Source organism: Macaca mulatta, chromosome 2 (assembly GCF_049350105.2).
Source record: "Macaca mulatta isolate MMU2019108-1 chromosome 2, T2T-MMU8v2.0, whole genome shotgun sequence".
In the NCBI taxonomy this organism is placed as follows: domain Eukaryota; kingdom Metazoa; phylum Chordata; class Mammalia; order Primates; family Cercopithecidae; genus Macaca; species Macaca mulatta.
This window is the reverse complement of record NC_133407.1, coordinates 99,232,797-99,259,762: the sequence shown is the minus strand read 5'-3', so window position 1 is coordinate 99,259,762 and position 26,966 is coordinate 99,232,797. Positions and strand designations below refer to the sequence as shown.

Here is a 26,966-nt window from a genome sequence, read left to right as displayed (position 1 = left end):
TTCAAGAAGAGCCTGGCCAACATGGTGAAATACCAACTCTACTAAAAATACAAAAATTAGCCAGCTGTGGTGGCATGTGCCTGTAATCCGAGCTACTTGGCAGGCTGAGGCAGGAGAATCATTTGAACCTGGGAGGCAGAAGTTGCAGTGAGTGGAGATTGTGCCACTGCACTCCAGCCTGGGCAACAGAGTGAGACTTCGTCTCAAAAAAAAAAAAAAAAAAAGTAAATGATTTTGAGACCTGTATAAGGAAAGACATGAAAATGCAGAGTAGAACACAACATCACACCAGGAAGACAGACTGCCATTACACACGGCACAGCAGATGGTCCTACTGCTTCAGAGGCCTCTTCCCCAGCAGTGGAGCCAAGTGGACAGGGGCACAGACTCTGGAGTCAAACTGCCTAGTTTCTAATCTCCACTTTGCCATTTTCTAACTGTGTCCTCTGGCCATGTTTCCCTCATGTAAAACTGGGTAACAGCAGAACCTCTGTAGAGTTACTGTCAGGAGTAAGAGTTAATACAAAGTGCTGAGAACCATGGCTGGTACACAGAAATCCCTCAATAAATCTTCCCTGTGTAATTACAGTGAAATAACAGCCACAAAGATAACCTACAACTAGGTGAAGACTCCAGGAGGCCATGGGCTTGGAAAATGACCCAGGTAGCTGCAAGGCCAAAATGAAACTGCCTTCCTAGAGTTTGATCTAAGGTATCCTTAAAATCAGGGGCAGTCTCAGTATAAACCAAGTCTTGGAAATTGTCCCTTCTTGGAATAATCAAGTGGTCACTGTGAGTAAGACGATACATGAGACCACCCTAGTTTGCTGTAAATTGATCTAAATTACAGAGACTGAATCACACCTGCCTTTTACTTTTTAAAAATTAAAGTAATACATGTATATGATAAAAAAATTCAAACTACTGAAAGGCCAAAAATGAAAAGTAATAGCCTCTTTGACTGCCCAACCCCATCTTCACTTTCATTCCCTTAAAATAACTACTGTAAAATAGTTTCTCTGGTCCCCCGGAACCTCCATAGAGGAACACAGCCCTGCCAAAACCTTGATTTTAGCCTAGTGAGGCCTAGTAAGACCCATATCTTCTGATCTCCAGAACAGTAGAATGATTAATTTGTATTGTTTAATGCCACTAAATTTCTGGAAATTTTTTGACAGCAACAGGAAGCTAATACAGTTTTTAAAATATATATATATATTTTTTTTTACCAAGGAATGTTATTTCTATAAATTTATCCTTAGGAAACAATTAAACGAAACACAGTATACCTATAAGAATACTCATCAGAACCTTAAACAGGGCCAGATGCAGTGGCTCATGCCTATAACCCCAGCACTTTGCAAGGCCAAGGCAGGCAGATCACTCAAGGTCAGGAGTTCAAGACCAGCCTGGCCAACATGGCCAAACCCTGTCTCTACTAAAAATACAAAAATTAGCCAGGCATGGTGGTGCGCGCTTGTAATCCCAGCTATTCAGGAGGCTGAGGCAGAAGAATAGCTTGAACCTAGAAGGTGGAGGTTGCAGTAAGCTGAGATCATGTCACTGCACTCCAGCCTGGATAATAGAGCAAGACTCTGTCTCAAAAAAAAAAAAAAGAAAACAAAAAACAAGAATCTTAAACAGGAAAAAAAGTCAAAGAGCATAAATATTCAACAGGAAACTAAACCAACTATAGTACATACAGGTAACAGAATACTATGTAGCCATTAAAACCTAGATAGGCCTATATTTATTGGGTAGAAAGATATCCATGAGGAAGTGAGTCACAAAATATAAGATCATATTTTATCCTTTTATATTTTAATCTGTTTTCTAAATCATATACTCCTATGATATGTCATATAATTTTACCCACAAATACTTTAGGATATATCTTAAAAGATAAGGACTCAAAAAACACCCCACGACAATATTTTTATACCAAGATAATTCATAATTTCTCCTTAATGACATCAAATAGTCAACCTGTATTCAAATATTTGTCTCAAAAAAAAATGTTGTGTAGTTTGCTCCATCAGGATTTAGGTAAGAGTCATACACTGGACCAGGTTCATAAGCCCCTTAAATGTCTTTTAATCTACAGGTTCTCTACTCCTTTCTCTACTGTTTTTTTCCCTGCTGTCTATCTGTTGAAGGGAACAAGTCTTTTTTCATGTAGTCTCCCAATCTCAGAATTATTTACCACCTTCCTTGTCTCTTATATTTTTCACATATTGGTACTTAGACCTAAGTAATGATAAGATTCACATTTGATTTTTTGACAAGAAAACTTCATCGGTGGTATTGGGTACTTCCATCAAGAGACATATAATATCAGAGGTCTCTGTAGGTAAAATAGTTTATTTATGAACAATTCTCCATCTTAGAAAGTTAAAAGTTCACTAACTTTGTTCAGATTTGCATACATTTAACAAGCAAAAGGTACCAAACCTTATTTATCTATGTTGAGAAATAGATACTAACAAATGACAGACAATGTCATCACAGGAGGATATTTTGCACATTTCTTAAATCTTTAGCTTACCTCACCTCGAAAGCCATAGGTAGAAATACTGGCTAAATCCTCAAAGGACTGCAGTTTACTCGTAGTGAACCTTTCACATACAATATCCAGATCTTCTTTCTGTTAGATACCAAAAAGATGAATAAATAATTATGTTACTCATTTTTCCAAATCTTTTTGAATTCCCATTTTCTTGATTTAATCCAGGAAAAAAAAATCTTCTTAGAAGAGCTTTTTTTCTTTTTTCTTTTTCTTTTTTTATTTTTTTTGAGACAGAGTTTGTGTCACCCAGGCTGGAGTGCAGTGATGAGATCTCAGCTTGCTGCAACCTCCGCCCCCCAGGTTGAAGCAATTCTCATGTCTCAGTCTCCCGAGTAGCTGGGATTACAGGTATGTACCACCATGCTCGGTTAATTTTTTCTTGTATTTTTAGTAGAGATGGGGTTTCGCCATGCTGGAGATGCTGGTCTCAAACTCCTAACCTCAAATGATCTGGCTGCCTTTATCTCCCAAAGCGCTAGGATTACAGGCATGAGCCACCACATCTGACCTAAATTTCTTATATTTTTAGTGGAGATGAGGTTTCATCATGTTGCCCAAGCTGGTCTCAAACACATGAGTTCAAGTGATTTACCCACCTCAGCCTCCCGAAGTGCTGGGACTATAGGTGTGAGCTACCATGCCCAGCCTGAGAAGAGCTTTAAAATTAGCAGTAACTTCCTTGTTTGGAATCCAGAATACCACACTGTCCTGGTGTTCCTCCTTTCTTACTAGGTGGCTCCTTCTCAGTCACTGCTGTTTCTGCCTCATGTCCTCACTTCTTGACATCAGAGTCACCCAAGACTCCGTCCTTGGACCTCTTCTCTATCTACACATACTCTCTTGATTATCTCATTCAGTCTCAGGGCTTTTTGTTGTTTGTTTAATTGACAAGCTTCTTTATTAGAAATCTCCGGCCGGGCACGGTGGCTCACGCTTGTAATTACAGCACTTTGGGAGGCCGAGGTGGGCAGATCGCGAGGTCAGGAGATCGAGACCATCTTAGCTAACACGGTGAAACCCCGTCTCTACTAAAAATACAAAAAATTAGCCAGGCATGGTGGCAGGTGCCTATAGTTCCAGCTACTCAGGAGGCTGATGCAGGAGAATGGTGTGAACCCAGGAGCGGGCGGAGGTTATGGTGAGCCGAGATCGTGCCACTACACTCCAGCCTGGGCAACAGTGCAAGACTCTGTCTCAAAAAAAATAAAAAAAAATCTCCAGGGTTGGTCGCAGTGGCTCATACCTATAATCCCAGCACTTTGGGAGGCCTCGGCAACAAAGCAAGGCCTTATTTCTACAAAAACAAAAATAAAAATAGCCAGGCATGGTGGTGTGCACCTACACGTACTACTTCAGCTGCCTGAGATGAGAGAACTGCTTTAGCCCAGGAGTTTAAGGTTACAGTGAGCTATGCTTACACTACTGCACTCCAGTGTGGGCAACAGAGTGAGATCCTGCCTCTAAAAAAGGGGAAAAAAAATTCTAATTTTTAAAAATTGCAGTAAAATACATGTAACAGAAAATTTTCCATCCTAACCATTTTTAAATGTACCGTTCTGTGGCATTAACTATATTCACACTGCTGTGTAACTATCATGATCCATCTCCAGAATTTTTTCATCTTCCCCAAACGGAAACTCCGTACCCATTAAACAATAATTTCCATTCTCCCCGCTCCCCCTGGCCCTTGACAACCACCACTCTACTGTCTCTATGAATTTGACTACTCTAGGAACTTCATAAGAGGAATCACACAATATTTGTCCTTTAGTGACCGACTTATTTAACTTAAGATGATGTCTTCAAGGTTCGTATATGTTGCAACATGTGTCAACATTTTCTTTCTATTTAAGGCTGAAATTATTCCATTTTGTTTATCCATTCATCCACAGATGGATGCTTAGGTTGCTTTCACCTTTTGGCTACTGTAAATAATGTTGCCATGAATATGAGTGTACAAATATCTGCTTGTGTCCCTTCTTTTGGGAATAACTCAGAAGTGGGATTATTTGATTATATGATAATTCTGTTTAATTTTTTGAGGAATCGCCACAGCATTTTCCATAGCACCCTGCACTATTTTACATTCCCACTAGCAATACACAAGAATTCCAGTCTCTACATCCTTGCAAACACTTGTTTTTGTTTTTGATAATAGCCATCCTAATAGGTATGAAGTGATATCTCACTGTGGTTTTTATTCATTTTCCTAGTGACTAATGATGTTGAGTATCTTTTCAGGTGAGTCTCAAAGCTTTTTTTTTTTTTTTGAGATGGAGTTTCGCTCTTGTTGCCCAAGCTGGAGTGCAATGGCACAATCTCGGCTCACTGCAACCTCCGCCTCCTGGGTTCAAGCGATTCTCCTGCCTCAGCCTCCCGAGTAGCAGGGATTGCAGGCATGTGCCACCATACCCGGCTAATTATGTATTTTTAGTAGAGATGGGGTTTCTCCATGTTGGTCAGGCTGGTCTCGAACTCCCGACCTCAGGTGATCTGCCTGCCTCGGCCTCCCAAAATGCTGGCATTATAGGCATGAGCCACCGCGCCCAGCCTTCTTGTGGCTTTTAATACCTTTACAATGCAGACAACCACCAAATATTCATCCCTAAATCTCCACCCTGCACTCCAAACTCACATAAACATCCAACTAACAGGCATCTTAAATTGAACATGCCCCAAAATGAACTTCTGATCTCTCCGAAAATCTGCTTCTTTCATAGTCTTTCCCATCTTAGTAAATGGCAACTCCTTCTTCCATTTACCAGACCAAAACCTTGAAATCATTCCTGATTCCTCTTTCTCTCACAACCTATATCAGCAAATTCTGAGAGCTCTGCCTCCACAATCAACCCAGAATCTCACTGCTTCCTACATCTTTACTGCGACCAAGCAGTCTGCAGGACAGACTGCTTCTGCCCTGTCCTGCTATTTTCCACACAGAAAGACAAAGGATTTTTTTTAAAAAACTCACCACACCACGCAACCTCTGCTTAAAACCCTCTAATAGTATCCCACCATATTCAGAAAAAAAGCTAAAGATTTTACCTTGGCCCACAAGGATTTACATGTTCTTACTTAGACCTCATCTATTACTCTTTCCTTTTCAGCCTCTAGACAAACTGGCCTCCTTCATAGTCCTTTAACACGTCAGGTATGCTTCCATTTAATAGTCTTTGCATATATTATTCTGTATGCCAATACCTTTAGGTAGCCTCACAATTTGCTCCTTGACTTCCACTGGTCCCTCAAATATCACATCCACATGGAAGCCTTCCTGAACCACTCAATTTAATTGCATCCTTTCCAGCTTGCACACTATCTTCCTCCCTGCTTTAGTTTTCTCCACAGCACTTAATGCTATCTGACATACTATTTATTATACCCATTTTTGTCTCCCACCACTATAATGTAAGCATCAGAAAAGATTTTAATCTATTTTATTCACTGCCACATCCCCTGAACAGTGCCCAGCAAAGAATAGGTACTCAATAAATATTTATTGGTGTTGAACTTTTCAGTGAAAAAATCCCATCTGCAAAAGCCTAGTTTCCAGAACAGAGAAAGGTCCTGCCTCTTCCATGAAGTGCGCAAACATCCTGCTACTTTGAGGTTTTACTTACCCTGATCCCAGTGCCATTGTCTTGGATCTGAATCAACTTCAGGCCTCCCTCTTTAACAATCACTTGAATACTTGTGGATTTTGCATCTAAACTGGCAAATCAAACAGAAAATAATTTATCAGTCTGCAACTACTCTAATGTACATATTTTAATATGAGCCAAGCAATGATAACAAACTCTAAACAAATACAATAGTGCCTCATTAACATGTTTTTCCTTTGTCTTACAGGCTCATACACTGTATGAGTTTACACACTGTGTGAGAGAGGGAACAGACGGCACAGCAACCATCATTTCCAATAGGACATTCAGCACTATTTCTGTTCCTCTAGGAAAGACAGCAAGAAGTTAAAAATAGATTTCTTTTGGCAGATGCCTCTTCTTAACTAATTTTACTTTTACCTGAACTTTATTCAGCCTCAGGTTCCTTAGTGACTCTAATAAAATGTCACTAAAAAATACAAATTCTGAACGATTTTCTCTGCTATTCCCTTTTATATTTATGATGCAGGTTAGAAAAAAACAGTAATGCAGAAAGTTAATAAATCTTTAGGAAGTCAATCAATTTTTTGGCCAGGGGCAATGGCTCACGCCTGTAATCCCAGCATTTTGGGAGGCCGAGGCGGGTGGATCACCTGAGGTCAGGAGTTCGAGACCAGCCTGACCAACATGGAGAAACCCCATCTCTCCTAAAAATACAAAAGTAGCCGGGCATGGTGGCACATGCCTGTAATCCCAGCTACTTGTGAGGCTGAGGCAGGAGAATCACTTGAACCCAGAAGGTGGAGGTTGCGATGAGCTGAGATCACACCATTGCACTCCAACCTGGGCAACAAGAACAAAACTCCATCTCAAAAAAAAAAAAAAAAAGAAAAAAAAAGAAGTCAATACATTTTTTGTGCTTTCAAAGAGTAGCCTACAAGCATAGACCACCTGCTAGAGAAAACAAATTTTCTATCATGGGCTGCACGAGAAAGAGTTATCTCTTCCCCACATAGACAATTCTTTATTCAGAAACAATAGGCTGGGCATGGGGGCTCATGTCTGTAATCCCAGCACTTTGGGAGGCCGAGGTGGGCGGATCACCTGAAGTCAGGAGTTCAAGACCTGGCCAACATGGCAAAACCCCATCTCCACTAAAAATAAAAAAATTAGCCGGGCGTGGTTGTGCACGCCTGTATTCCCAGCTACTTTGGAGGTTGAGGCAGGAAGATCGCTTGAAACCAGGAGGCAGAGGTTGCCGTGAGCCAAGATCACACCACTGCACTTCAGCCTGGGCAACAGAGTAAGACTTCATCTTAAAAAAAAAAAAGAAAGAAGACAATAAGTTACTTAAACATTATAGACCCTTCTCTTGGGCCCCTGTATTGAAGTTGTATTAGTCAGCTCAACTTATATATTAAAAAGAGTATAGCTGGACTCCATATAAAAATCTCCACTTGAGCCAGGCGCGGTGGCTCACGCTTGTAATCCCAGCACTTTGGGATCACCTGAGGTCAGGAGATCGAGACCATCCTGACTAACATGGTGAAATCCTGTCTCTACTAAAAATACAAAATTAGCCGGGCATGGTGGCACATGGCTGTAATCTCAGCTACTCGGGAGGCTGAGGTAGGAGAATCACTTGAACCCAGGATGTGGAGGTTGCGGTGAGCCGAGAGCGTGCCATTGCACTCCAGCCTGGGCAATAAGAGTGAAATTTCATCTCAAAAAAATATACAATAATCCAAAAAATTAGCCAGGCGTGGTGGCACACACCTACAGTCCTAGCTACTCGGGAGGCTGAGGCAGGAGAATCTCCCTTGAACCCGTGAGGCAGAGGTTGCAGTCAGCTGAGATCACGCCACTGCACTCCAGCCTGGGTGACAAAGTGAGGCTCCAACTCAAAAAAATAAAATAAAATAAAATAAAAAATCTCCACTTGTAATTAAGGAATTAATTACAAGCCACCAAGCTAGTACGTTCAGTTTTGTTTTACAGTATTCTGGCACAGTACAATAATAGGCCCAGTTGTTCTGTCATTCATTCTAACATAGTAGAAACAAATGCAAGTCTGCCACTGCTTCTGTTACTACTATTACAAGTGAAAAGGAGAAAACATCCCCCCATTTCTTGTTCCTTCTTTCATCTACCTTCCAATTCTCTTCCTTTCCTTCAGTGGTCCTTTCTACCCACTGTTCTTTCAGTCCCATTGCCCTGAATAGTTTATACTTTCACAATAAATCCCTCTAGAAACCTACCACTCCTAACTGAAGCATTCTTTTTTCTATTAATATACGGACTTCACTAACATCAACTGATTTTAACAAAATGATCTGACATAACGTTTAGGTGTATTTTGGGCATGTCTTTTTGGAAGTTTATAGTCCACACTCACTTTTCCTTCCACATGTTTCAAATTTCTTCCCTCCACATTTTTTGTGACAGTTATAAGCTTCAAAATCCACGGATGACCCATGAAATCTGGTATCTTCGAATTGCGCCCTCCCAAGTAAAGGACAGGAAAACACTAAGTGGGGTCACTAATCTAACAATAGGGTAATCAGAAGTCAAGCCCAGAGTGCATCAGCCTGTCCTAAAACTACAAACGATTTGTTTTGAATGAAACTCAAAATGAATTGTGCCTTTGGATGTGTACAGATGATTTCTGGAATGAATGAAAAGCAAGAAAATAGTAACGCAGTATCCTCTGAAAAAAAGGTTTTTTTCCCAATCCTAAGCTTTTATACATCTTTCAACTTTGCATCTTGTGCATACCATCATTTTAAATTAAGTGGCTTCCTTAGTTAACGGTACCATTACGACAACACTGAGTATATTTCTCCACTTGCACTCCAAACAACCCTTAAAAGGTCTCGCGAGAGCGATAAAGAAAACACACGGTTTGTGGAAAGGGAGAAGGCCTGACTGGCACGTCACGGAACCCCGCGGCCTCCGCCGTTGTGGGCATGCGCTGTACATGCTTCTGCTCGGGCAAGGAGGCGTGTCCGCACCATTGAAAGGAGCGACCCGTTACGTCGTAGCCCTTAAGTGAGCCCGGCTCGACTCCCTCCGTACCAGTTCTCAATCATCTCTTTGATAGCATTAGCTGGCCGCTGGATAACCTCCCCCGCCGCGATGCGGTTCACCACTGTCTCGTCCAGCCGCCGAATAACCCCTGCCACGAACGACATTTTGGCGCCAGAGGAGTCTAGGAAACGACTAGATGCTCAACGGAAGTGCCTTCAGCCAATCGCCTCAGTGCTTCGTGCTCACGTTCTTCCTTCAAGCTGTAGCTTACGCCGCCCAGACCCACCCTCAGCGGCAGCTATTGATTGGGCAGCTTGAATGCCAGTCAAATTTCTCAACTCTGTGGGTTGCTGGGTCTCCTCGTCCCTCCCTGAAGCGGTTGCTGCCAGCTACCTAGAAGGATATGCGCTTGCGCATTAGAGAGATCACTGTCCGCTCTTCCTATTGGTTCGTTTTTGGAGCTCGGAGAATACGAAATATCCAGCCAATAGGGGCAGAGATTCCGGAGCTGGGTTTGTGTGCCTCCGCTGAGGTGATCTGTCGCAGAGCGGAGGAGGTGCTTTGGCGCTTCTCAGGCTCCTCCTCTCCCCTTGCGGCCTTTCTAACGTTGGCCCTGGTCTTGTGGCCTCCCGCAGAATGTGGATGACGCCCAAAAGAAGCAAGATGGAAGTCGATGAGGCTCTAGTTTTCCGGCCCGAGTGGACCCAGCGTTATTTGGTGGTGGAGCCTCCGGAGGGCGACGGGGCCCTGTGCCTGGTCTGTCGCCGCCTCATCGTAGCTACCCGCGAACGCGACGTCAGGCGCCACTACGAGGCTGAGCACGAATACTACGAGCGGTATGTGGCAGACGGCGAGCGCGCGGCCCTGGTGGAGCGTCTGCGTCAGGGCGACTTGCCCGTGGCCTCGCTCACTCCTGAAGAGAGAGCTGCTCGTGCAGGCCTCGGGCTCTGCCGCCTCTTGGCCTTGAAGGGTCGCGGCTGGGGTGAGGGGGACTTTGTATACCAGTGTATGGAGGTATTGCTGAGAGAGGTACTGCCCGAGCATGTAAGCGTCTTGCAAGGCATTGACTTATCTCCAGAGATCACAAGGCAGAGGATCCTGAGCATTGACGAGAATCTACGCAGCCAGCTTTTTAACCGAGCCAGGGACTTTAAAGCCTATTCTCTTGCCTTGGACGACCAGGCTTTTGTGGCCTATGAGAACTACCTCCTGGTCTTTATCCGCGGGGTGGGCCCTGAGCTGGAGGTGCAAGAAGATCTTCTGACCATAATCAACCTGACTCATCATTTCAGTGTTGGTGCGCTCATGTCGGCAATCCTAGAGGCCCTGCAGACAGCAGGGCTTAGCTTGCAGAGAATGGTTGGACTGACTACGACCCATACTTTGAGGATGATTGGTGAGAACTCAGGACTCGTCTCATACATGAGAGAAAAGGCTGTAAGCCCCAACTGTTGGAATGTGATTCATTATTCAGGATTTCTTCACTTGGAACTGTTGAGCTCCTATGATGTAGATGTTAATCAGATCGTAAATACCATATCTGAATGGATAGTTTTGATTAAGACCAGAGGCGTTAGGCGACCTGAATTTCAGACTTTACTAACTGAATCTGAATCAGAGCATGGCGAAAGGGTTAATGGACGATGTCTGAACAATTGGCTTAGGAGAGGGAAAACTTTAAAACTAATATTCTCTCTAAGAAAAGAACTGGAAGCTTTCTTGGTTTCAGTAGGGGCAACAACAGTCCACTTCTCAGACAAACAATGGCTTTGTGACTTTGGCTTCTTGGTAGACATTATGGAACACCTTCGAGAACTCAGTGAAGAATTAGGAGTTAGTAAAGTCTTTGCTGCTGCTGCCTTTGACCATATTTGTACTTTCGAAGTTAAGCTGAATTTATTTCAAAGACATATTGAGGAAAAAAATCTAACAGACTTTCCTGCCCTCAGAGAAGTTGTTGATGAGCTAAAACAGCAAAATAAGGAAGATCAAAAAATATTTGATCCTGATAGGTATCAAATGGTGATCTGTCGTCTACAAAAAGAATTTGAGAGGCATTTTAAGGACCTCAGGTTCATTAAAAAGGACTTAGAACTTTTTTCAAATCCATTTAACTTTAAACCTGAATATGCACCTATTTCAGTGAGGGTGGAGCTGACAAAACTTCAGGCAAACACTAATCTTTGGAATGAATACAGAGTCAAAGACTTGGGGCAGTTTTATGCTGGATTGTCTGCTGAATCTTACCCAATTATCAAAGGGGTTGCCTGTAAGGTCGCATCCTTGTTTGATAGTAACCAAATCTGCGAAAAGGCTTTTTCATATTTGACACGAAACCAACACACTTTGAGTCAGCCGTTGACAGATGAGCATCTCCAAGCCCTGTTTCGGGTTGCCACAACTGAAATGGAGCCGGGTTGGGATGATCTTGTGAGAGAAAGAAATGAATCTAATCCATAAGACTTTGTAGTACAAGATTGAAAAACTCAACAAGAATTTAATTCTAAAAGCAAAAATCGGTTTGAGTTTTCAAGTTTACTAATTTGGATTGTGAGAAAGTACCAAGTACCAGCCGTCCAAACTGATCACAATTAAAATTCTGACAGTTGCCTTTTTTTTTCATCTCAAATGGCAGCATGGGACTGAAACATGAGAATGCCACCTTTTTTAAAACTTAGTTTAATGACAAAGTCGTTGTCTTTTATGATATAGTTAATTTTAAAGAGATTTAGTATTAATGTGAGTTGAATTTGCGGTCTGTTTTTTAGGTGTTCTGAAGATATATGCCAAAAATTTCAGCTCTTGTTTTAATGGAGTGTTAAAATTCTGATTCATATAGTCTTAAATTATCAACTCGTTAAATGTGCTTTTGAACCAATTTGCAGAAACTCACATAGCAAGTTCATAAGTTTCCGAAAAGGAAGATGATACATACAGTGGAGGTGTTTTGTAACTATCAAAATGTTTGAGACTCTTTTTTAAACATTTCTGAGTCCGAAGGTAATACTGACAAATTTCTTCCCTTTTCCCTCCCCATCACCCACCTCAGTGATACCGACATTACTGATAGAGGAAGTCATTAGAATCATTTTTAAGTTGCTGATATAGGAGATTTCCTGCAATTTGGAGATAAGACTAATTATTGGGGGTTTTCCTTGGATTTTTTTTTATAACTAGGGGCTATTTTATCAGCTTGCCTATTAAAGGACTATGGTAAGTATAGAATCTTAATGGTTGCCAGTTAGTAATTTTTTTTTTTTTACTGTAGACACAAGTTTGGCCCTATCAAAAAGGATGAGGAAAAAAGATTTTTGCACTCCGGGATTAGGAGGTGTGAGATGTTTTAGCTTTTTTGTCTTACCTGCGTGGATGTTGCTGCTGTATTTAAAAAAATCCTGCTTAAAGTAAACACTTTGTTTTAAAATGATACAGTATCAGATTTTTTTAGATGCTAGAAATGGATTCTAAAATTTGGAACTGTGGAACACGTTCTATATTTAAGATAGCACACAAGTAGAAATATTTAAAAGCAGTCTTATTCACAGATTTCAATAATTCTGTATTTCCATTAAGATAATCTGCTTTGTGCCAAAACGGTAATTTCTAAACCTCTGTTAACCGTGAAAAGGCAATCTTAAAGTTTGCTATGTAAAACTAATTATAAACAGGACCCAACTTATATTCATAGATCCTCTCAAGTATTATACAGTTTAAAAATTATTGTTCCAAAGTCCTGTCTTAACTATTGAAACACCTTCCAGCAAATTCAAGGAACCAGGCTACAACTAAGAATTTAGATGGAATTGATGTCTGGGCAATTAAAATAAATGCCATAAGAGCCTGAAAACCAAAGTTGTGCCAGTGGCTTTCAAATAGAGGCAGTAACCTGTCCTTCCAGAGGATGCTGAGAAATGTGTAGGGGCACTTTTTTGGTTGTCATATTTACTCGGGGCTTCTGTTGGCATTTAAGGCTAAAGACACTCATGCCCTTCAGTGCATGGGACAGCCTGGCACAATGAAGAATTATCCCTCCCAAAATGTAGATTATTTCAAGGGATAGGGCACTTTACCATTAGAAGCAAAATTAAAAGTGCAAGGTGGACAAACTGACAGAATACTACATAGGAGAGACTAATTCCAACCTTCTAAATTTGGCTGGTAAAGTACAATAAAGGCATTGATAAGTTCTGTTAGCTCACAGTAGCACCTGTAAATTGGGAATTAATAATTGAATCAGATTTAAGGGCTCTGTCCTGTTATACATATTTAAGGCAGAAAAAAATTGTATATCGATTAGGTACTTATCAAGAATGATCAAGCTGAGATTTTGGTTAATAGAGTAAGCTTACATATCTAGAAAAACAACATAGTGGGAAAACGGAAAAAAAAAAAAAAAATCTGCAGGTAATTTCCCACGGCAGAGCTTTATTACTTGAGAGAAAGATTGGAAGACCTGAAAGCCACTTCCGCTTTCTAACACCAGTTCTTTAAATATTGAAATCTTGTACATTTTGTGAAATTCTACTATGTTTTGCTTAAGGTGTTAATAAAATTAGTTTGTATCGTATAGTCATTGAGTGAGGGGGAGATATAAGCCAAGGATTTTAAATTGACCCTTAGCTATAGAGAATTTGCTATAAGCTAGTCTTGTTTGTAGAAAAAAAAAAAGTGTATTTTCGTGTTTTCTGTATTAAGTAATTCTGTAACTGCATGGCAGTTTTTTTTTTTGTTTTTGTTTTTATAAATACAGTTGTTACTGGTCCTGTTGTAGCAGTGAATATAGTTAAAATAAGTACCTTTTAAAAAAAACGATAATCGGCCAGGCGCGGTGGCTCACGCCTGTAATCCCAGCATTTTGGGAGGCCGAGGTGGGGGGATCACAAGGTCAGGGGTTCGAGACCAGCCTGACCAACATGGTGAAACCCCATCTCTACTGAAAATACAAAAAAAAAAAAAAAATTAGCTGGGCGTGGTGGTGTGCGCCTGTAATCCCAGCTACTCAGGAGGCTGAGGCAGGAGAATCGCTTGAACCCGGGAGGTGGAAGTTACAGTGAGCCAAGATTATGCCACTGCACTTCAGCCTGGGGGACAGAGCAAGACTCCGTCTCAAAAAAAAAAAAAAAAAAAAAAATATGTCCTTACCAGTTACTGCCCTGTAGCTCATTCCTACTAGTTTTCTTGACAAATTTGTATTCCCAGTCTCCCGTATTGCTACTCAAATTGCTCCACTATGCTCACTAAGTCCTTGTTAATAGTCTTACCCTCCTTGAAACACTTGAACACTTGATTACTTTAGCTTTGAGAAGATACCATCTCCGGGTATGCTGTCTTAGTCTTTGCAGGCACCTCTTCCCTTAAATATCTGTTCTTCGTATTTTTTTAAAAATGTGTTTTAGACTGCCTTATTCTATGTCATCTCGCTAGCTGATCTTATTTCCTTCCATGGTTTCGTTACCACTTATATGCAAATGACTCTCATATTCATTATCTCCTTTCTAGACCTTCCCTAATTGATATATCTAATTGCTAACAAATCCTCTTTGCTGTCTCAGGCACTACGTGTTATTGATCTTGCCCCCAATCCTGCTTCTCTCATGTTTCCTCTTTCACTAAATGGCATTACCACTACCAACCATTCATTTGTCCTTTTTCCCAATTCTCCAATGCTACCACTTTAATTCAGGCCATTAACCTACCTAATTATAGCAACAGCCTCCTTATTAGTCTCCCTGTTTTTATTTTTATTCCTTTCTACACTACAACTAAATTGCTCCAAAAGACTTACTGATCATATCACTGCACTGCTTTCACCATTGCTCTTAGGGTACTATACAAATTTATCTTCATCTTTAAGGTCTCAGTATGCTACTTCATCTAGGAAACCTTCATTGATGCTCTCTAGATTAGGTGCCCTTACTCTCCATTCCCTATACATTCTGTTCTTTCCCAAACATACACTTGGCACACTTTATTGTTACTGCTTATTGATCACTGCTAGACTGTAAGCTTTGTAAGGGCAGGGACCATATAAGCCTTGTTCACTGTTATATCTCTAGTGCTTAGCACAATGCCTGGCATTTCAATAAATGTTTGGACAAACGAGTATTTGTGTAGTGTTTTACAATTTTTGAAGCTCTCTCACAGTCTTATTTGACCTTCACAGTCATTCTGCCTTAGATTGTCCATTGGGTAACTTTTATCCTCATATTACTAATTGAAAAATGAAGATAAGTTCTTTGTAACTAGGGACCTCATTGTTGTATTCCCAGAATTTAGTGTAGCGCTTAGCATGTGACTCAAATATTTACTATGTGAATGTTAAACAAACTGCGCTTTTCTGTGGTAAACACAGTAAGTAGTAAACTCAGGATTCACAACCAGATATACACACCAAATCCACTATGTAATATTAAGTTTGTATATCCATGTATAGAATCTTATTTTTTTTTTGCCCTTTATGAACAGTGTTTCATACATATATATGTGTGTGTATATATATATTTTTTTAATTTCCAAAGGAACCTACATATAGATGGAAAAGATTGGACAACTATTTAGTGAACTAAAACAATACTTAAGTGATTAAAATGTTACGTTTAGTATTGGAAAAAGATAATGCCGCCTAAGAGTTAATAATCATTTTTCCTTTTGTAGGCATCAACACTAGGAGAAAATGGCATGCTATTTACTTGCTACTTTCCTTTACAGATGATTTTTGGCTCTTCTGGGATTTAAAAGTAAGTAAATTTAACAAAATAGAGGACTGACTCAGCCCTTCTGGTCACTATATTTTCAGTTCACTTGTTTTTATACCTGCAGAATGTCCTTATCACCCAAAGGGAGATGACCCAAAAGTAACATCTAGTTAATGTATACTTCTAAAGTTTGTTGTATTTCTTTGCCTTCTTGTTCCCATGCCTCTCTGAACTTAATTTCTGGGTAACTGAGGCTTTTCAGGCTTGGGTGGGAAAGCCACACCCTTAGTCTGTTTCCTTAAGCCATTCTGACCAATTTAAGGGATTAACTAGTATAATCTTAGTTGGACTTTTAGTCTGAGGCATACTAAGTCATTCAGAGATCTTAACAGTAGGTGTCATAGTCATCCAGTGATTTGGTCCTTGCTGCAGGGTCTCACTTTGTCACCCAGGCTGGAGTGCACTGGTGCAATCTCAGCTCAATGCAATCTCTGCCTTCCTGGCTCAAGCAGTTCTCCCACTGCAGCCTCACAAGTAGCTGGGACTACAGGTATATGCGACTACACCCAGCTAATTTTTGTATTTTTGTGTGGAGACAGGGTCTTGCTATATTGCCCAGGCTAGTCTCAAACTCCTGGACTCAAGCAGTCTGCCCGCCTCGGGCTCCCAAAATGTTGGTGTTACAAGTGTGAGCCTCTGCACCTGGCTGCAAAACTGGCTTTTAATCAGCCTTTTGGCTAAAGGATTTCTCTTTTTTTTTATTTTTTAAAAGATTTCTCGCCCGGCGCGGTGGCTCACATCTGTAATCCCAGCACTGGGAGGCAAAGGTGGGCGAATCATGAGGTCAGGAGATCGAGACCATCCTGGCTAACAGAGTGAAACCCCGTCTCTACTAAAAATACAAAAAATTAGCCACGCGTGGTGGCAGGCGCCTGTAGCCTCAGCTACTCAGGCTGAGGCAGGAGAATGGCGTGAACCCAGGAGGCGGAGCTTGCAGTGAGCCAAGATCGTGCCAGTGCACTCCAGCCTGGATAACAGAGCCAGACTCCGTCTGAAAAAGAAAACAAACAAAAAAAAGATTTCTCATTTTTATCTTTTTGTTATTAAAATGTTGCCTCATCCTACCCAGTAACTACTTGAATTTGTGAATTCTGTATTCCTTTTCATTTCTGCCTGCAAACTGACCCATCTGTTCTGAGTTATCTCTTTTCTATACGTTTTGTCAAGTGCAGTAGACAGCAACTACAAAATATTTTGTTTCTCTGTCTTTTTCTTTAGTAAAGGGTAAGATGATCTGCCTTTCAGGTTATCTCAAGGGGCAGTTTCACCTTTCCATAATATAAATTACTTTTGCGTAAATTATTTCTTCCTTCTTTGATAGCAGTTTCCTGAATGCCTTCCAGCTAACCATTAAGCCAGTATTCAGTATTTTAGCATTTTAAAAAACAAGGGACCAATTTCTGTGTCAGCATGGGCTAGCTTGCCATTGGGTAACAAAGGCAAAATCTTACTGTCTCCCACAACTTTTCTATTGCAACTTGCCTAGGGACTTTGGTTTAGATCATAGGTTGGCCATGACCAAACTATGGCCCACGGGCAAAATCTGTCTAGCTCCTTGTTTGTCTAAATAAAGTTTTACTGGAATATAGCCTTGTCCATTTATTTATATCTGTGGCTACTTTCGTTGTACAATGGCAGAGTTGAGTAGTTGCGACACAGTGTGTGTACATCTCACAAAACCTAAAATATTTATTTTGTGGCCCTTTACAGACAAAGTTCACCAATTTGTGCTCTTAAGTTGCCTTCATTCTGGGTCTCAGGCTGACAAAGCAGATACCATCAGGAGTGTGGCTGCTAACTGTGAAATGAAAAAAGAGAGTATGGCAAATCACTTAAGGACTCTCAAAGCACTTTCATTGGCCAAAGCAAATCACATAGCCACATTAAAGTTCTAGGAAGAGTGTGGTCCTTATATATACCTGGGAGAAAAATCAGAAATATTTGGAAGACACCACCACTTCTTCATTTATATGCTTGCTTCCAATATATTTTTAACTTGTTATTGAGGTAAAATTTTAAAATGTACAGATATTAAGTGTACACCTCAATGGATTTTTATATATGCCCTTGAATGCACCACCCAGGTCAAAATGTAGAATATTTCTAGCACTTCAGTAGGTGTGCTTATGTTCCCCAGGCCCCCACACCAACCCCTTTTATCACCATGGATTAGCTTTGCCTGTTTTAAAACTTTACATAAGTGAGATAATTATATGCACTCTTCCGTGTCATGTTCAACATTGTATCTGTGAGAGTAATCCATGTTATATGTAGTAGCAGTTCATGTTTTACTTCTGTGTAGTAGTCCATTGTGTGACTACATCACAACTTACCCATTCTACCGTTGATAGAAATTTAGGTTGTTTCCAGCTTGTGGTCGTTATGAATAAAGTTACTATGAAAATTATCACCCTGTCTTTCAGTGAACATGTGCACCCATTCTTGGCATACTCTTTGGTATATACCCTGCTTCTATATTTTCCTCGTGTAATTTATTCTCTACATAGCATTCAGAGTGATCCTTATTTTAAAATACAAATTAGGCCAGGTGCGGTGGCCCATGCCTGTAATCCCAGCACTTTGGGAGGCCGAAGCAGATGCGTCACCTGGGGTCAGGAGTTCGAGATGAACCTGGCCAACATGGTGAAACCCCATCTGTACTAAAAATACAAAAATTAGCCAGGCGTGGTGGCGCGTGCCTGTAATCCCAGCTACTCAGGAGGCTGAGACAGGAGGATCTCTCAAATCCAGGAGTTGGAGGTTGCAGTGAGCCGAGATCACGCCACTGCTTTCCAGCCTGGGTGACAGACCAAGGCTCCATCTCAAAACAAAATATATGTGTATGTGTGTATATACATATAAATCAGACCATGCCACTTGTGTGTTCAAAATCACCAATGGTTTTGTATTACAATCAGACTAAAGTCCAATGTCTGTCATGGCCTACAAGACCCTGCATAATCAGTACCCACACATATTCTGCACACATACCCTTTTTCTTCCTACTCTGTCTTACTTTGTATCCTTTATCCCTTTCCCTGTTCCTTCTCACTCTCCTCTGTACTAGACATGGTGCTTGTAAACTTGGGAATTAAAATTAATATGTGGCCTTGTCCTTAAAAGAGATGGTAATTTAAGTAGATGGTTTTGACATAAACCATAACACTGGTTTATGTTAAAATCAGTTACCCCAGTTTATACTGATGTTTAACTCCTGGAAGGGATTTAGAGATTAAAATGCAAAACCTTGACAAATTTGAGGAACATATAAGATCTTGCATCCTAGTTCTACTAATTCTGAATTAGAGTTTACCAATTTTTTTTTTTTTTTTTTTTTTTTTTTGAGTGTCATTCTGTCGCCCAGGCTGGAGTTCAGGGGCGTGATCTTGACTCACTGAAACCTGCGCCTCCTGGGTTCAAGCGATTCTTCCACTTCAGCCTCCCAAGTAGGTGGGGCTACAGATGCACACCACCACACCCGGCTGATTTTTTGTATTTTTATAGAGATGGAGTTTCACCATGTTGGCCAGGCTGGTCTTAAACTCCTGACCTCAAGTGATCCACCCGCCTTGGCTTCCCAAAGTGCTGGGATTACAGGCGTGAGCCACCGTGCCCAGCCCGAGTTTACCAATTTTGTTAGGCATTCATGATTGTTCACTTTTATGGGAGCAGAGGGCAAAGGGAGTTAGCAAAGCAGTGGAATAAATCAGTAAGTGTTGATATTAAGTCCAAAATAGCACAGTCATAAGGGACCGCCTTAAATGTTGTTCCATTATTGGTACGTTACTGGTTGTTCTAACTAAAATCAGTTAATAACTGAACTCTCCACATTTTTAGCAACTTTTATGTACAATTGAAGTACAAGAAACAGCATGTATTTAAAGCATAAATTTTTATTGGTTTTGACATAAACCTATGAAACCATCACAAGAGCACTAATCCTATCATGAGGGCTCCACATTTATGAACTAGTTGCCTGTGAAAGATCCCACCCCGAAATACCATTGGAGGTTAGAATTTCAACATATGAATGGGGATGTGGGAGACACAAACGTTCAGTCCGTAGCAGGAAAATACAGGGATGTCTCAGAACCACCATTGTCTACTTTCCTCTCTGTGTCTGCTTTCTTATCACTTCACCTGCTGGCCAGCCTTTATGCACTGCATTGATGTCTGTCACCACCTTTACTCTAGTGCCGCTGACCAACTGACCTAATCTCATGCCAATTCTATATTCGTGAGCGGGGAACATGTGATCCAGTCTCTGGTGTTGTCTTTCCTGAGGCGTGACATGTACCTGTAGTGAAGTAAGTGGTGGTTATGAAGGGGAGAATATCATAGTGTATTTGGAAGAGCTTTCTGGTTGTAAGAAAGCAACTTGCACTAGTGTAAGGGGGAGGAATAATGGAATGATTAGAGAAATACAGAAGTATCTCATGGAAGCCACATGAGGGAATGAAATTCAGTGGTCATTCAATAATTATTTCATGAAAGTCTGCTAGGCCCAAGGCACTGATCTAGGCACTGGAGATTCAGCAGTAAAGCAAGATGTATTTCCTACCCTGATGGTTGTCTGTGATGCCTTTGCACATCTGCTTCATTCTCTCTAAACAGTAGCTTCACTTGCTCATTTTTCTTCAAGGGAGAACATAGTTGTGACTAGCAAGATACTTTTTCCTAAAAGGATCCATAATATGTAGCTCATCCCTGTGGTTGGGATGAGTTGAGGTTGGAGACTTTATAGGAGGATTTGAACTGACAGGCACACCAAAAGTCATCTTACTCAAAGCCATCCAGTGAGTTTATTGCCTCCCAATGATCGGAGTTCTCACTGACCCCTCTGAGTCAGAATTTGTGGAACTGAGTATTAAAGGGTCCACAGAAAGATAATTTATTCCAACTTCTTCTCAATGTAAAGAAATTGGGCCTCAGAGAAGTGGTTAAAATTATCTTGAATTGTGTAGCAGAACCAGGAAAAAAAAGCAGTTTTTTGACCTGTTGCAGTACTTTTCTCATTCTGTCATTGCTGTCACTACCTGACTGCCTTCATGCCTCCATTTCTTTCTTTTTTTTTTTTTTTTGAGACGGAGTCTTGCTCTGTCGCCCAGGCTGGAGTGCAGTGGCCGGATCTCAGCTCACTGCAAGCTCCGCCTCCCGGGTTTACGCCATTCTCCTGCCTCAGCCTCCCGAGTAGCTGGGACTACAGGCGCCTGCCACCTCGCCCGGCTAGTTTTTTTGTATTTTTAGTAGAGACGGGGTTTCACCATGTTAGCCAGGATGGTCTCGATCTCCTGACCTTGTGATCCGCCCGTCTCGGCCTCCCAAAGTGCTGGGATTACAGGCTTGAGCCACCGCATGCCTCCATTTCTTTTAAGAAACTTTTTTTGGTGGAAGACCTCAGAATCTTCATGGTATTTTCTTTGGTTCTGACTAGCAATAGCTAAGACAGGTTATCTCTCAGTACTTACACAGAAATCCTTTAGGAATCTAGAATTCTTTGAGATTATCAATATGTTATATACATAATAAATATTAGAAACATTTTATATTTTGTGTGTATTATGAACTGTTTAAAAAGTACAAATATTACCTGTTTCTAGAGGATTTGAAAAAATTTATCTGAAAATAATGGAACTAGCTGGGCACAGTGGTGCATGTCTGCAATCCCAGCCACTTAGGAAGCTGAGGTGAGAGGATCACTTAAGCCCAGGAGTTCGAGACCAGCCTGGGTGACAGAGCAAGACCCTTATTGCTATAAAAATAAATTTTAAAAATGTAAAATAAATAAATAAATAAACATTTGAAAGGAATGGGACTGGCCAGAGCAGTTAGGCAAGAAAAAAAAATAAAGGGCACCAAAATGAAAAAGGAAGGGCAGGGCACTGTGTCTCACGCATGTAACGCCAGCACTTTGGGAGGCCGAGGCAGGTGGATCACCTGAAGTCAGGAGTTCAAGACCAGCCTGGCCATCATGGTGAAACCCCATCTCTGCTAAAAATACAAAAGTTAGCCAGGTATGGCGGCGGGTGCCTGTAATCCCAGCTACTCCTGAGGCTGAGTCAGGAGAATCACTTGAATCCAGGAGGCAGAGGTTGCAGTAAACCGAGATGGCACCACCGCACTCCAGCCTGGGTGACAGAGCAAGACTCCATCTCAAAAAAGAAAAATGGAAAAGGAAGAAGTCAAATTAGACTTGTTCACAGATGACATGATATTATATTTAGAAAAACCTAAAGACTTCACCAAAAAAAATAGAACTGATAAATAAATTTAGTAAAATTGTAAGATACAGAAAAGAGTAACATTTATTTACACGCAAAGAGAACAATTTGGGAAAAAAATGCCATCCCATTTATAGTAGCTGCAGAGAGTATTAATTACCTGGGATCATTTTAACCAAAGAAGTGAAAGATCTATACAAGGACAACTATAAAGCATTAAAGAAGTTGAAGAGGACACACACACACAAAAGAGATTCCCTGTTCATTGACTGGAAGAATTACTGTTAAAATGATAGCTGGATGAGATGGCTTGCACCTGTAATCCCAGCACATTGGGAAACCAAAGTGGGAGGGTCACTTGAGCCCAGGAGTTTCAGAGTAGCCTGGGCAACATAGTGAGACCCTGTCTCTATAAAAAAATTTTTTTTAAATTAGATGTGGCAGTATGCACGTGCTGTCCCAGCCACTTGAGGAGCTGAAGTGGGAGGATCACTTGAGCCCAGTGAAGGTCAAGGCTACAGTGAACGATGATCATACAGTGAGCCATGATCACACCATTGCACTCTGGACTGGATGACAGAGTGAAGACCCCATCTCAAATAAAATGGCAATTCTACTCAATGCAATTTACCAATGCAATGCAAACCCTATGAAAACACCAATGACATTCTTCACAGAAATAGAAGAAAAAAAAAATCCTAAGATTTATACGGAACTAGAAAAGACCCCAATAGAAAAAACAATCCTGAGCAAAAAGAATAAAACTGAAGGCATTTAACTATCTGACTTCAAAATTTACTGCAAAGCTATATTAACCAAATTAGCATGGTACTGGCATAAAAATAGACACATAGACCAATGGAACAGAATAGAGAACTCATGTAAACCCACCCAGCCAACTCATCTTTGACAAAGGTACCAAGAATATACAATGGGAAAAAGACAGTCTCTTCAATAAGTGTTACTGGGAAAACTGGATAACTATGCAGAAGTAAACTCTCTCTCACCATACCAAAAAAAAAAAAAATCACATCAAACTGGATTAAAGACCTAAGTCTGGGCCAGGCGCGGTGGCTCACACCTGTAATCCCAGCACTTCAGGACGCTGAGGCAGGCAGATCACGAGGTCAGGAGTTTGAGACCAGCCTGGCCGGCATGGTGAAATCCCATCTCTATTGAAAATACAAAAAATTAGCTGGGCATGATGGCATGCACCTGTAGTCCCAGCTACTCAGGAGGCTGAGGCAGGAGAATTGCTTGAACCACACAGGCCAAGGTTGCAGTGAGCCGAGATCGCGCCACTGGACTCCAGCCCGGGCAATAGGATGAGATTCCATCTCAAAAAAAAAAAAGACCTAAGTCTAATGTGAAACTGTGAAACGATTAGAAACGGGAGATATGCTTCAGGACAGTGGTCTGGGCAAAGTTTTTTTGTGTAAGACCTCAATGGCATAGGTAACCAAAGTGAAAGTAGACAAGTGGGCTTACATCAAGCTAAAAAGCGGCACAACAAAGGAAACAAACTAAAGAGACAACCCACAGAATAGGAGAAAATATTTGCAAACTACCTATCTAACAAGAAATTAGTGACCGGAATATACAAGGAGCTCAAACAAATAGAAAAAAAAAAGCTGTTTTAAAAATGGACAAAAGGGCCGGGCGCGGTGGCTCAAGCCTGTAATCCCAGCACTTTGGGAGGCCGAGACGGGCGGATCACGAGGTCGGGAGATCGAGACCATCCTGGTTAACACGGTGAAACCCCGTCTCTACTAAAAAATACAAAAAACTAGCCGGGCGAGGTGGCGGGCGCCTGTAGTCCCAGCTACTCGGGAGGCTGAGGCAGGAGAATGGCGTGAACCCAGGAGGCGGAGCTTGCAGTGAGCTGAGATCCGGCCACTGCACTCCAGCCTGGGTGACAGCGCAAGACTCCGTCTCAAAAAAAAAAAAAAAAATGGACAAAAGATCTGAATAGACAGTTCTCAAAAGAAGACATACAGATGGCCAATGGGTACATGAAGAAGTGCTCAACATCACTAATCGTTAGATAAATGCAAATCAAAACTACAATGAGAGGTCAGCTTACCCCAGTTAAAATGGCTTTTATCAAAACACCAGGCAGTAACAGATGCTGGTGAGGATGTGGAGAAAGGGGAACCCTTGTACACTGTTGGTGGGAATGTAAATTAGTACAGTCACTATGGAGAACAGTATGGAGTTTCTTCAAAAAACTAAAACTAGACCACATGATCCAGCAATTCCACTACTGAGCGTATATCCAAAAGAAAGAAAATCAGTATACCAAAGAGGTATCTGCACTCTCATGTTTGTTGCAGCATTACTCACAATAGCTCAAATATGGAATCAAAGTGCTCATCAATGGATGAATAGGTAAAGAAAATGTGGATGTGGGCCAGGCATGGTGGCTTATGCCTGTAATCCCAGCAGTTTGGGAGGCCAAGGCGGGCAGATCACGAGATCAGGAGATTGAGACCATCCTGGCTAACACGGTGAAACCCCGTCTCTACTAAAAATACAAAAAAAAAAAAAAAAAGAAAAAGCCAGGTGTTGTGGCAGTTGCCTATAGTCCCAGCTATTCAGGAGGCTGAGGCAGAATGGTGTGAACCCAGGAGGCAGAGCTTGCAGTGAGCCTAGATGGCGCCACTGCACTCCAGCCTGGGTGACAGAGCGAGACTCCATCTCAAAAAAAAAAAAAAAGAAAAGAAAATGTGAATGTGGTACATATACAAAATAGAATATTATTCAGCCATGAAAAACGAAATCCTGTCATTTGTAGCAACATGGATGGAACGAAAGGTCACCATGCTAAACTAAATAAGCCAAGCACAGAAAGACAAATATCATATGCTCTTACTTATATGTAGAAACTAAGAATTTGGATCTCATGAAGATAGAAAGTAGATTTATGGTTACCAGAGGCCAGGAAAGGTATCAGGAGGAGGGGAGGAAGAGAAGTTGATCAACTGATACAAATATATGGTTTTATAGAAGAAATATGACCTACTGTTTGATAGTTTACAGTAATCTTGTACATTTCAAAGTAGCTAGAAGAGAATAGCTTGGGTGTTTCTAGCATAAAGAAAAGACAAATATTTGAGGTGATGGATATCCCAATTTGAACTTTGTAATCACATGTACTCCAAATCTATGTACACCTATTATACATCATTAAAATAATTCTTTTTTAAAGAAAGAAAGAATGAGAATGGTGCTACTTTGTTTTTTTTTTTCGGTTTGTTTTGTGTTGGTTTTTTTGAGACAGGGTCTCGCTCTGTCACCTAGGCTTATGCAGTGGCATAATCACAACTCATGCAGCCTTGACCTCCAGGCTCAAGTGATCCTCCCACCTCAGCCTCCTAAGTAGCTGGAACCACAGGCACACACCACCACACCCGGCTAATTTTAATGGTTTTGTTTTGTTTTGTTTTGTTTTGTTTTGTGGAGACGGAGTTTTTGCCATGTTGCCCAGGCTGGTCTTGAACTCCTGAGCTCCAATGATCCTCTTGCTCCCAACCTCCCAAAGTGCTGGGATTACAGGTGTCAGCCACCACACCCAGCTTCACTTTAGGTAGTTCTTTGACAACTTTTACATTTCTTCTATCTTACACATATTGAATTAATTTCAATTTTGACAAATTTTCCTAGGGAGTTTTTCATTATGGTTTTCAAATTTATTGAGTTATTTTTAGCATTTTTTTTCTCTGTATCTCAGGTTATGCTCCCTCTCTCATGGGCTTTCTCTTTTTCTTAATTAGGCTCACCACAGATTATTTTTGTCTTTTTCAAAGAATTTGTTCCTGCATTTATATATTATTATTATTGTTTCCTTCCTTCCTCTCTTCTTTCCTTCCTGACAGGGTCTCCCTCTATCACCCAGGCTGGAGTGCAGTGGTGCATACATGGCACACTGCAGTTTCAAGATCCTGGGCTCAAGTGATCCTCCCCCGCAGCTGGGTCTACAGGCGCACACCTCCATGTCTGGCTGATTTTAAATTTTTTATAGAGATGGGGTCTTCCTATATTGCCCGAGCTGGTCTCCAACTCCTAGGCTCAAGCAGTCCTCCTGCCTTGGCCTCCCAAAGTGCCGGGATTACAGGCATGAGCTACCACACCCAGCCTATATATCAGTATTATTATTTTCTATTTCATTGACTTCTGCTTTTTAAAATTAATTCTTCCTATTTTGTTATTTTTTTATTATATTATTTTTCCATATCCTTGAATTGAGTGTTTTTATACCTTGTTTAATAACTAATGTATCTTCATTGTACATAAAACCCATTATAAATATAAAATAAATTTCTAAAGCCTATATTATGCCTTTTATTTCCTTGAATTATTTTTATTTTTATTTTTTATTGCTAAAAAGTCAGTGAGGGTTTATTGAGTCCCCGAACACCAGCTCTTTAAAACACTCCGACAACTGCTGTGAAGGTCACTGTGCAGAGACCCTGGGTAGGGGAGGCTGGAGCCAGATAAGATGTGACAGGTCACAGATGGCTCTCAAGCCACCTTCCTTCAGCGCCTTTTGTTTCAGGCTCTAGCCAGAAGCCCTGGGGCCTTTCTCTTGCCTCTTCTGAGACACCCTTGGGGGCCCTGGGGAAGGGAAGGCCAGTGGTATGGTTTCCCTCTTTCAGCCTAGCAAAGCCCAAACCCTTTTCCTCTACCTGGCTCCACTTGTCCCCAGATGCTATCCCCAAATTCCAAATAGCAAAATTCCTGGGTTTCCCCTTCCCATCTCAGAGTCACTTATGGCTGGAATGTGGGACAAACTCTT

At 41.1% G+C, this 26,966-nt stretch overlaps 2 protein-coding genes and 2 long non-coding RNA genes across 37 annotated transcripts in view; 3 read left to right on the top strand and 1 right to left on the bottom strand.

Moving 5' to 3' along the window:
* MLH1 (mutL homolog 1) overlaps positions 1-9,389 on the bottom strand; it is a 54,643-nt gene extending 45,254 nt beyond the window's left edge. For 10 of the 34 annotated variants that reach the window (XM_015131399.3, XM_015131400.3, XM_077992056.1 and 7 more), the window contains exons 1-3: positions 9,244-9,389; positions 6,187-6,277; positions 2,546-2,644 (exon numbers count right to left, since the gene is read on the bottom strand). In XM_015131399.3, the coding sequence (XP_014986885.3) occupies positions 2,546-2,644; positions 6,187-6,277; positions 9,244-9,359 (306 nt within the window). In that variant the 5' untranslated portion in view covers positions 9,360-9,389. Of the gene's footprint in view, positions 1-2,523; positions 2,645-5,611; positions 5,754-6,186; positions 6,278-7,944; positions 8,069-9,017 lie in introns of all 34 variants that reach the window. The other 24 variants (XM_077992067.1, XM_077992078.1, XM_077992083.1 and 21 more) reach the window with 12 other exon arrangements.
* Positions 9,390-9,700: 311 nt separating this feature from the next.
* EPM2AIP1 (EPM2A interacting protein 1) lies at positions 9,701-18,355 on the top strand. Its single transcript, XM_028843929.2, has 3 exons — positions 9,701-12,526; positions 15,850-15,932; positions 17,661-18,355. The coding sequence occupies exon 1, from the start codon at positions 9,832-9,834 to the stop codon at positions 11,653-11,655; it is 1,824 nt and encodes a 607-aa protein (XP_028699762.2). The 5' UTR covers positions 9,701-9,831; the 3' UTR covers positions 11,656-12,526; positions 15,850-15,932; positions 17,661-18,355.
* A 1,081-nt stretch (positions 18,356-19,436) lies between these two features.
* Positions 19,437-23,095, top strand: LOC144339110 (uncharacterized). Its single transcript, XR_013413782.1, has 2 exons — positions 19,437-21,000; positions 22,090-23,095. It is a non-coding gene; the product is annotated as an uncharacterized LOC144339110 (long non-coding RNA).
* A 297-nt stretch (positions 23,096-23,392) lies between these two features.
* On the top strand, positions 23,393-24,728 carry LOC144339111 (uncharacterized). The gene is made up of 2 exons (XR_013413783.1): positions 23,393-23,825; positions 24,134-24,728. It is a non-coding gene; the product is annotated as an uncharacterized LOC144339111 (long non-coding RNA).
* Positions 24,729-26,966: the final 2,238 nt, after the last annotated feature.